The sequence below is a fragment of the Brachionichthys hirsutus genome, chromosome 10 (assembly GCF_040956055.1).
Source record: "Brachionichthys hirsutus isolate HB-005 chromosome 10, CSIRO-AGI_Bhir_v1, whole genome shotgun sequence".
Lineage (NCBI taxonomy): Eukaryota > Metazoa > Chordata > Actinopteri > Lophiiformes > Brachionichthyidae > Brachionichthys > Brachionichthys hirsutus.
The window spans coordinates 11839662-11850051 of NC_090906.1; the positions used below are offsets into that span (position 1 = coordinate 11839662).

The window sequence follows — 10390 nt, forward strand, 5'->3', positions numbered from 1 at the left end:
GTGATGGAGAATTCATTACCAAGTAGAGTACAGTACATTTTTAAAAGAAAATACGTTTTTTAAAATTGCTTTACATCAAAATGTTCCCAACTTGCATGACTTATTAAATGACTTCGTAAAGTTATGCAAAAAAGAATATGTACATCTTCCAAGCACCGTGTCTTTTGAAATTCATATTAATTTTATTTGTAATGACTGTTTTTTTTGTTTTGTTTTTTAACTAATTCAAATTTGTCGAGTGGGATTCATCTCAAATTTCAATGCTTGTTTCTGAGTAAAATACTGTAGTTGATGGAACGTTGCTGAGTCACTAAAGTAAAATCAAGCAGTATTATTATAATGTGAAACGTTTCATAACTATGTGGCCGCGAATACACCCAAAATGACGGCTGTACATTGAGAACTAAGAAGTTCTACGATTACGAAACACGTGAAGGCAGCATCTCGACCTGACCCCCAGCGCGCGCTCCCAGCTGTACGTAGCCACTCCCCCCTCCCTGTACGGCGGACGTGCGCGCTCCTTGTGTATCGCGTGGTGGGGATCATCCATATTGCTGCTGGTGGTGGAGTTGGAGCGATAATCCTTCGAGGCCGTTGGACACGTTTCTTTTATTTTTATCTCTGTTTTAAAACACGCTTCAGCCTTTTTTTTTTCGTCGAGGAGCGACAGAGGAGCCGCAGCCTCCCGGAAAAAAACTTCACATTTCCTTGAAATTGAAGGCGAATTCGGGCCGGAGGAGGAGGAGGAGGAGGAGGGGGGCAAGAAAGACGGTGGTGGGAAATGGCCACTCAGGTGGAGACTCTCCTGCCCGGCAACCCGCTTGCTAAAGCGGAGGAGCACGGTAAAATGATCCGCCGTGAACCGGTGGAAGAGGAGGGCGGCCAGCGCGACGGGGCCAAGCTGGAGGCGGGTGTCGACGACCGAGGGAGCAGCAGCGACACTAACTCCGGGCAGGGAGGCACCTCGAACCCGGAGAACCGAACCTCCCCACGGGCGACGGAGGAGCGGAAGGACGGGTGCGACGGCGACGACAAGCAGAACGACGGGGGCGACGGGAACGGCAGCAGAAGGGAGTTTACCGAAGCCCCGCCGCCCAAGGTGAACCCGTGGACCAGGAACATGAACGCGGTGACCGTGGTCAGCGTGAACGGGCAAGCACACCACGGTTTGTACCCTCTCGCCATTTAAACACTTTCGCGTGTCCGGATCCATTTAAACACTTTCGCGTGTCCGGATCCCGGTGGGTTTACACGGGGCGCGGAGTAGCAGCTGTCAGAGGGGGCTACGTGTCATTTATTGAACCAGAAGAGAGAGAGAGACCCCCCCCCCCACACACGCACACGCACACACACACACACACGCGATAAAGTTATTCTCGGAGTGGCCCACGAGTGGCCGATATCACACGATCACGCCCTTTTCGTGCACCAATCCGTCCCGATAGCAGCAGCATGCTGGACATTCGTGGGGCGCTGCATTGTTCACCGTCCACGGCAGGACCCCACGCCGACCCGGAGATGCTCGTCCACGGGTCGTGCGTGGGGTGCAATCGGTCTTCGTCACGTCACCTGCCTTTAGCGCTCAGCGCCCGCTGACGAGATGAAATCCAGCGCGAGGCTTGTGAAGTGGTGTAAACATTAGCATTAGCTCTTTAGCTAGATGCTTTTTTTATTTTTTTTTGGAGGGAGGACATGAGCTACGCCATTTTTACGTGTTTAAACCCGAGCTAGTAAAAGCAGGGCTAACACTGTTGCCCCCCCCCCCCCCCCCCCCCCCGTGTTCGCCCCTCTCCTGTCACCTAGCCTCTCCGGTGTTAGCCGTTAGCCGTGGCTGCCCGGTGTTTGAATTGGGGGGGGGGGGTTGCGCGTGTTTTTGGTGGCAGGTTTCGGCACATAGCCACGCAGGTATCAACGAGAGGTCGGCCCGCATTTCAGACTTCACCAATTCGAAGAAAAATCCCCGGATTTGACCGGTTGTGTAGCTCCCTAGTCAAGCTAACAATAGCACACAGCCCCTCCCGCGGCCTAGCCGTAGCGCCTCTCCGAGCCTTCACCCCCAATCAGATGTTAGCTTAGCTCCCAGGCTTCTATGTCCTGTCTCCGGTCCTGCGGTGTAAAAGTGTCGATCCTGAGGTCTTAGTGAGGCCGAACTTCGACTCGACAAGTAAAATCTGATCGTTTAGTTCTTCAGAAGGGAGCAGGTTTGTTGTGAGACGTCACGTGTCAACTCCACGTGTTCCCCGAGAGGACGGCATGGGCGCTGCTTGCTAGCTAGCTAGCTAGCGGGTTCGCTGGCGACGTCAGAACCCGGGGACGTAAAAATCACTTTGTCGCGGTGTAGATGTGTAAGAGGTGCGGTTGTCATGTCGGGTGCGTGTTGTCACCGCAAATCAGGCTCGTGTCTGCCGCCTGTTATCGTTGGCACGGGCGCTAATAGTTATTGTAGCTGATCGTGTTTAATGATAAAGTAAATAACCAAGATGTTCCCTGTGTGTGTGTGTGTGTGTGTGTGTGTGCGCGCGCGCGCGCGTGCATGTTGCCTCACATCCATGTGTGATCTTCCCTGGACGCGGTTCGGACCATCGGCCTTCCATCAGCCTCTTTGTTTGCTTTGCTACAACCATGTGGCACAGAGTTCAGCCTGCACGATGAAAATAACCCCCCCCCCCCCCAGAAAAAAAAGCTGTCATTTGTGTGCCACAGAAGACCTTGGATGCTGTGTCAACCAAAATAATGCGCACACACACACACACACACACACACACACACACACACACACATATCAGGAGAATTAAATGTAGGAGGTTCTGAACCGAACACGCCTCCATTGTCTTCGGACTCCAATAGCAGGACTGAGCGCCGCGATGAAAGGATGTCTTAGCCGATCGCAGAGGTCAGAGCGAACCTTGTTGTGCAGATTATTTGACGTGCTAATATTGCTGGGTGTGCGTGTGAGTGATTCCGTCTCCTGACCAGTGGAATGATTGCTGTGACTCAGAGGCTGGTGTTTGTTGTGGGGGGGTGGGGGGGGGGGTCTGGGAGAAGCGCTGCTCAGATGGGATTTAATACACGTAAGCGTTGTGCTTCCACCTGTACGCCTGCGTTCGCTTGTGGAAACGGCGAGACGGGCTAAACGTAGAGGATGCAGAAATGATCCAAATGCGTCCCGTCCTGTCTTACCGTCTTTGTCTTCACCGTTCGCCGGTCCAGCTGACTCGGAGGCAAACCCCTTGTTAGCCTCTACGGTAAAGTTGTGGTCACTTCGTCTCAGCTTTGTGTGTTTTCTGGATAAATTCTCTCGGCTGTTCTGCCTTGGTTGCATCTTCAAGTCATCACATCTGCATATTGTCCGGTTTATCTATAATGTGAACCGAGAAATACTCCCTTAAACCAGCTGCTGTGCTGCTGGATCATCTGGCCCTTCTTCGTGACCGTAGAGGCGTGTTAAACAGCCCGGAAGGCATTCAGGAGTCCGGGGAAGCCAAAGCTAACAGTACAATCCACTATTTTCATAAAGAGCTTTGGCAAAGGAAGTTTCGGGGAAACCCAGTAATGTCTCTGCCATGTTTCTGTTCTGCCTGTCATCTGCGCCGCCAGAAACAAACGGTCCTTCCTGAGATGGTATTCGAATAGAACCGGAAGTGAGTGGCGTTTATCTCTGGGTGGGTGGCGCACGCTTCAGGGTGCAACGGTCACTTCTGATACTCTGGATTTTCTTCTGGTCCTCACTATTGACGGTGCTGCTGGCTGGCTGATAATGAGGCGCTGTTGACTTGGAGGCCGCATCGACTGGTTATAAACTGGACGCGTACTTGATTTAAGAGACTTGAGAAGGCGACTCTGATCAGGTTTGGAAAGACCAGATTTACTCAGACCTGGAAAGTCATCTGATACGTGTCACATGAAGCTGAAAACCCACAAACTTGCCTTCAGCAAGATGGTGAGAAGGAATCCTGCGAGGATTGTGACCTCCAGTGTTCCCGACATGGCCCGTAGTGGCGGCGTGCTCGGGTTGCAGCGGCTCGGGACGAACTCTCCACCCTGACCGTGGAGTTTTGTTGTACGATTGCATCGACGCTGTTGGGTCATCGATCATTGGGCGGGTGGATGGAGTCGCCCTTTGACGGGTCACGATCTTCCAGCTGTTCCAGGGAACGCATTGTGGCGTGTTACGTAAGCTGAGGTGTGACCCAGTGAGTCACGAATGACTGCCAGTTCCGCTGAAACAGAAATGCGAACGTGGGTTCGGCTGCTGACGTTAGCAGCCGTTAGCGCTTGCTTGAGCCTCGGCGCACGCTCGGAGACGGAGTCCTGTCTGGTTGGACCGTTGAGCGATGACTTTACAACGCGCTAGAGTTTGACCCGCATGGTTTTTCCAGAGCCGATATTCATTGACTGCTGATTGGCTGTTACCCGTGCAGTGTCTCTGCGTGCGACCACGCGACGTCGGGACCAAGCTATCACGTACCCGAAAAAGTCCTACATTCTAGCGAAGCTCCCCGAGTGTCCAGCCTGGAGTTTGAGGAAATGAGCAGCCTGACATCGGCAGCGAGCTGATATAAAAGCTTCGTGTTCAGACTGGACTGATGATGGCGAGTCGGGTTTGACTCTCCTCCGTTGAGCTCATGAATGAGAGCGCGGCCGCTCCGCGCCGCTAACTCGAGCGGCGTTATCTTTCAGCAGGTTGCGTCTGGACCTGGTGATAGCGGCTGTTCCTCATTCGCCCAGGGTGTGGACTGTTCACGCCAAGGATGGGTCCGGTTGGCGGGGTGGTGTTGTTCGGGGGATTGTCTTCCATCATCTCTGCTGCCAACCAGAAGGTCCTGGTTCTGTGACTCGCTAACGTTCCCTCTGCCGTAGCTTCATCCATCCGGGTCGCAGTGATCCTTGAAGGTCGGCGCCGAGGCGTCGCTGTTACAGTTTACTCTCCGCTGTGTTTGATTTGTGTTTCTCCGGATTGTGTGAACTGTGAGCCGTTAAGCTTCGTCAGGCTGATGCCCCCCCCCCCACCTCCCGAAACGCGCTCTTGTCTCAGCCGTTACTCCACAGGAGGTGACATCATCAGCGTCACGCGACACGGGGCTTCTAGCTTGTGTGCTAGCTTCAGATCGAAGCCTGAACCCGGGTCCCACCTGGACTAGTCGACGTGTCGCTGGGGTTGCCTAAAGGACTCGGCAGCGAAGCCCTGAGTGCTTTGGAACCGGTTTTGTTAGTGATGTGAACTTGAGCACCCATGACAATCTGTGGTCGCCACCTGGGGCCTTTTCTGAGGGCTTTCTCATGGGGGGGGGGTGTAAAGATAATATAGAACAAACACATACAGCTGCTGCGCTAAGCTAAAGCTGAACACAGAATGATCACATTCAGGATTCAGTGCTGAGTAAGCAGTACTCGATTTTTTTGTGGGGGGCAGCCCAGCCCAGCCCAGGCCAGTGCTGCAACACAGACACCAGTAAGGAGAGGGGAGGGTGCTGAGTGCTGATGCGGGGTCATGTGACCTGCTGATCAGGTATTAGATGAATGGGTGGATGCTGTTTTCCGTTTCCGTTGATCGGACTGATCAACGCGGTCCGGCTCGGTGTCCTGCGGTGCCGCTGTGTTAACGTTCTGAAGTCCGAATGCCGGCTTCGCCAAGCTTCGCACACACATGATCCATAACATGTGTTTGTGATGCAAACGTGAGAAACTCCACGTTTCAGTTCCGGAGTCTGGGTTTGGGTTAGCAGCGAACACCCGAGAGTGTGAGAGACGTGCGTCGTCGTGCGCTGTAAGCAGCAGCGTGATTTTTTTTTAAATATAATTCCGTGGAACCTTCACAATGCCGCTTTCACTCTTCAGAGTAAGCAGATAAGGGTGGATAAAGACTGGAGGAATTCCAGCTAATCCTTCGCCATAAATCAGGACGCTGGGCAGAAACCACGACGCTGGTTTCATCTGTTAAAGGACGCTGCGCTCGGGAATTTGTTGAATAAAGAAATCTGATTTAAGTTCTCGGGTTTGTGTTGTATGTTTTGTGGGTTTCTAACTTTTACACGGAGCTCACAATAACAACAACTTAAGCCCCATATGAACCTTTATTCTGCCCCGCCCAGATATTTATATCCCTTATTGGACCTCCGTTTAGTCAAACTGTGAAATCCAGAATTCCCAGTTTTCATAATTACTCCTGCACCGCGTTCTCAGTCCGCTCTCTCTTCTGTCGTGTGAAGAATAATTGGGGTGGGGGTGGGGGTGGGCTACGTCGTATCGGTCCCGATTAAAATTAGATAAATCATACATGCTTGGCGTAATGAGTTTCATGCATGCTTACGCGGCGCGGCGCGGCGCACATGATTCCGACAGCAAGGCGAGACTTGAAACGCGCGGTGGAGAACGGGCGTCTGTTCGACTGCCGGTCGGTAAAGAACAGGAACGGTTTGTTTCCTTTGCTGATGACAGAAGAGACTTTAACCTTTCATTTGGCCAGTTCGGTGTTTACAAGGTCAAAGTACACAATATTCTCCGGGGGTCTTTGTTTGTCTCCTGCCGCGGCTAGCATTAGCCACTTAGCATTCCCCGTGCTCTTACCCACGACTTTGCCGTTGTTGGTTCTCTATTTGCTCTTTTGTACCTGAACCGCTTCCACAGCACCGAAGGCGCTCCGGCTTTTGGATTTGAATTCCACTGAACTTCGTTCAGGTTCGCTCGCTCGCCACCGCTGCTGGTTTTTTTTTAACGTCCTGCCTCGTCATCAGTATTGTACGCGGTGCAAAAGCAAATACATGAACAAGTCCGAATACTGCGATATGAAATAATCATACCTTACTACTAATTGTATTTTGTATTATTGTGAGCGAAACGCCATGGCCCCGCCCCCTCGTGTTGTATGTTACAAACTAGATAATAAATTCATCACAATGACTTCTTCCCCTTGATGTCTGAGTTCCTGTTGTTCTGGTGGTTCTGATATTTATGTGACCAGAACAAGGTGACGATGAGCTGGACCCCCCCCCGAGGTGGGATTCTTGTCGCTTGTTGGCTGTAGTTTGTAGGTTTGTGCTCGTTGTCATCTCAACCGTTGCTTCGTGTTTCCACAGAGCCGACCGGGCCGACCAAGGTGGTCCGAGCAGGGAACCGCCCAAAGCCCGGCGTGGAGGAAAGGTAATGTCACCGGCCAGACTGCAGGGGTGTCAATTCTGAGAACTCCCCCCCCTCCCCCCGCCTAGCGTTGCAAAAGTCCAGGAATTTCCAAAGATGGAAAATTTCCATTGGAAATAGCGGGACTTTAAGGGAATAAATGGGACTTTAAGGGAATAAACGGGACTTTAAGGGAATAAATGGGACTTTAAGGGAATAAACGGGACTTTAAGGGAATAAACGGGACTTTAAGGAATAAACGGGACTTTAAGGGAATAAACCGGACTTTAAGGGAATAAACGGGACTTGATGGGAATAAACGGGACTTGATGGGAATAAACGGGACTTTAAGGGAATAAACGGGACTTTAAGGGAATAAACGGGACTTTAAGGGAATAAATGGGACTTTAAGGGAATAAACGGGACTTTAAGGGAATAAACGGGACTTGATGGGAATAAACGGGACTTTAAGGGAATAAACGGGCCTTTAAGGGAATAAACGGGACCTTTAAGGGAATAAATGGGACTTTAAGGGAATAAATGGGACTTTAAGGGAATAAACGGGACTTTAAGGGAATAAACGGGACTTGATGGGAATAAACGGGACTTGATGGGAATAAACGGGACTTGATGGGAATAAACGGGACTTGATGGGAATAAACGGGACTTTAAGGGAATAAACGGGACTTTAAGGGAATAAACGGGACTTGATGGGAATAAACTGGGATAGTTTTTGAATTGATGGTTTGCGTCCCGGCCTCTGACGACGACACGCTGTCGTTCTCTGCTTTTGCTCCCCAGGTGGGAGATTTCGCCGACGCCAACAGCTGGCCGACTCCTGGGGAGATCGCCACCAAAGACATGCAGGTAGGCCCCGGCGGGTTCTGAGAGGTTCTGAGTGTGTGACTCGCTTTCCATCATCCGATGGCCGGTAAGAGACGCGTCCTTTGGCGGCTGCTGCGCCTCCCTGTGGCCGCCTGTCAGTCGTACCCTTGATGAAAACGGTCGCCGCCCTGACGACAAAAGCAAACCCGTTTCAGCCTGTCCAGCCGGACCCGAGTTTAACGCCCTCGCAGTAAAGATTTGCTGCTGTGAAAAGTTACACTGCCGACTACTGGCCTGGAATGCATACTGCAGCGTAATCAAGCACTGTATTTACACTTCAGTTGGAAATATTGTGTGAATGCAAAGTAAAAAAATGGGGGGGGGGGGCAATGGAGCCAACATGATGTCTGCTGCTGAGTTCAGACCAGGCCCCTTGACAGGATGCTTCCATCCCTGGGAGTGCTGGTTTGATTTGATTTGATTTGACTCGGCGCTGCTCAATGGAATCTTTCATGTTCTAATCAACACAGACTACCTGTGCCACGCCCCCCCCCCCCCCCCCCCCCCCCCCCGCAGCTCCTCCCTGTGGTGATCCAAGGGGTTTCCTAGCAGCAGCAGAACCCTCAGAGACCCTTTTCTATTCCTGGTCTGGGTGGCGTTGTGTCGGGGGGGGGGGAGCACAACCCTGCTAACTAACTCTATTTTAGGCATCCAGGTCTGAGCGAACATGGGGGGTGGAGGGGAGGGGGGGGGGGTCCTTAAGCAGGAAAACGTGGGGCACATCATTGGAGCCAGAAATAGCAGGTGGCCTGTGGATCAAATATGTAGGTATGGAAGGGGTGGAGTTTGTTGGTGAGGGGTGGGCCTGGGAAGGGATGTCCTTTTAGGGCCCCCCCTTCATTAAAGCAGGCCTCTTCAGTGCTGCTATTCTGGGAGGTGCTGGAGTTCACGGAGAAACGCGTAACACTTAAACCACAGGACGACCACAGATCTGCTGCCGCAGAGCAGCCACTGGCCGTTTAATGGGGGGGGGGGGGGGGGGGGGCAGATACTGGCCGTTTGACGGGGGTTGGTAACGCCCGTGTATAAGAGGATGAAAACGGGCTTGTTGTTGTTGTTGTTCTGTGATGAAGCGAGCGGTTGGATTATAAACGTCGTCGTTATCAGTTGTTAATCGAACACCTTTTTCTCCTCTCAGTAAATGCAGCCGTGAAGTTTTGAATCATGAAGGAAGTCCGAGCTCATCGATCACTTGTTTTTCTGCGTTGTCTAGATTGATTATAAATTGATCCCTTTTGGACATTTCACCCAGACGGCAGCAATAATTGCTGTCGCTAAAGATCGTTCCCTGATCGATCGGCATCGCCGCGTTTCCTCTCCTTCACTCCGGCGGCTTGTTGATTGGCCGGCAGGTTCTCGTAGACGGGGGCGCCTGGAAGCTCGGCGTCATCAGTTGGCTGTGAGATGACAGGAGCTTCATGGCGTGATGGAGAGCCCCCCCCACCCCCCCCCCCCCCCTTCGTGTCTGTTTCTGTCAGAATCTGAACGGCGTGCTCCTGTCTGGACACGATGACGCAGCGTTAGCCGTTTAGCCCGGAGGAGCGCTGCAGATGTGGCTGCAGATGTGGCTGCAGAAGCTCCTCCTTAGCCGCGGTTCTCCGGCGTTCCTTTGCTGTCTTCGCCGCTTGACGCTGCAGGAGGAGCGTAGCGCCCTCAGAGAGAGATGGAGCTTCAATAAGCAGCTTTTTGTCTCCCCACAGCAACAACGGACCGGTTTTGACTGGTTAGAGGTATTTGATGACCTTTTGAGCTCACTTTAGGGTCTGAAGACGCGCCGCGTGTGTAGCCTTGTAGCGCTAGCGGGCTGGCTTGTGCACCTTTTTTGTGACTGTGTGTGTGCATCATAGGCCCCGCCCCGTTGTCCTTTCTAAACTCCTCTTCCTTCCCTCTGTTCAGATGGAGGCAGTGACACGGACCGTGTCCTGCCCGCCGACTGTCAGGCAGGTCAGAGACTCGTGGAGATTGACTGTAAGTTCAACCTGTAGCTGACGAGGCCCCGCCTCCTGCTGACACCTGCAGCCAGTCGAGAACACCCCGGCACCACACAGAACGCCGCAGAACGGAGAGAAGCTCCGAGCGGCTTTCCCTCGCCGTGCGATAAATCCCCGCGCTTCCTTTCTGCGCGGAAGAAAGTGGAAGTTGGTCGCGCTGGAGTTAGCGCTGCTTGATCCGCCGCTGCTCACTCAGTGCGGCGTCTCTCCCAAATTACTCAGAGGAAGTCTCGCTTTACTGTCCGTTGCGCTACGAGAGGGAGGACGCCGGGTCAGGCGGGGCTCTAAATAAGCCATCGCAGCTTCGCACCTTCATATTTGTCTCGACCTAATCGCTCCATTTCACGGCACCACAGATCAACCGTCCTCGGCTACCTGGTGTTCAGCAGTCTGTCGCC

The 10390-nt window shown here is 52.6% G+C and overlaps 1 protein-coding gene across 1 annotated transcript in view; it reads left to right on the top strand.

Moving 5' to 3' along the window:
* Positions 1 to 748: 748 nt before the first annotated feature.
* Positions 749 to 10390, top strand: part of larp1 (La ribonucleoprotein 1, translational regulator) — a 12360-nt gene continuing 2718 nt past the window's right edge. Inside the window, 5 exon segments of the mRNA XM_068744391.1 lie at positions 749 to 1166; positions 7077 to 7111; positions 7114 to 7140; positions 7918 to 7983; positions 9898 to 9969. Coding sequence (XP_068600492.1) covers positions 782 to 1166; positions 7077 to 7111; positions 7114 to 7140; positions 7918 to 7983; positions 9898 to 9969 — 585 coding nt within the window. The 5' untranslated portion in view covers positions 749 to 781.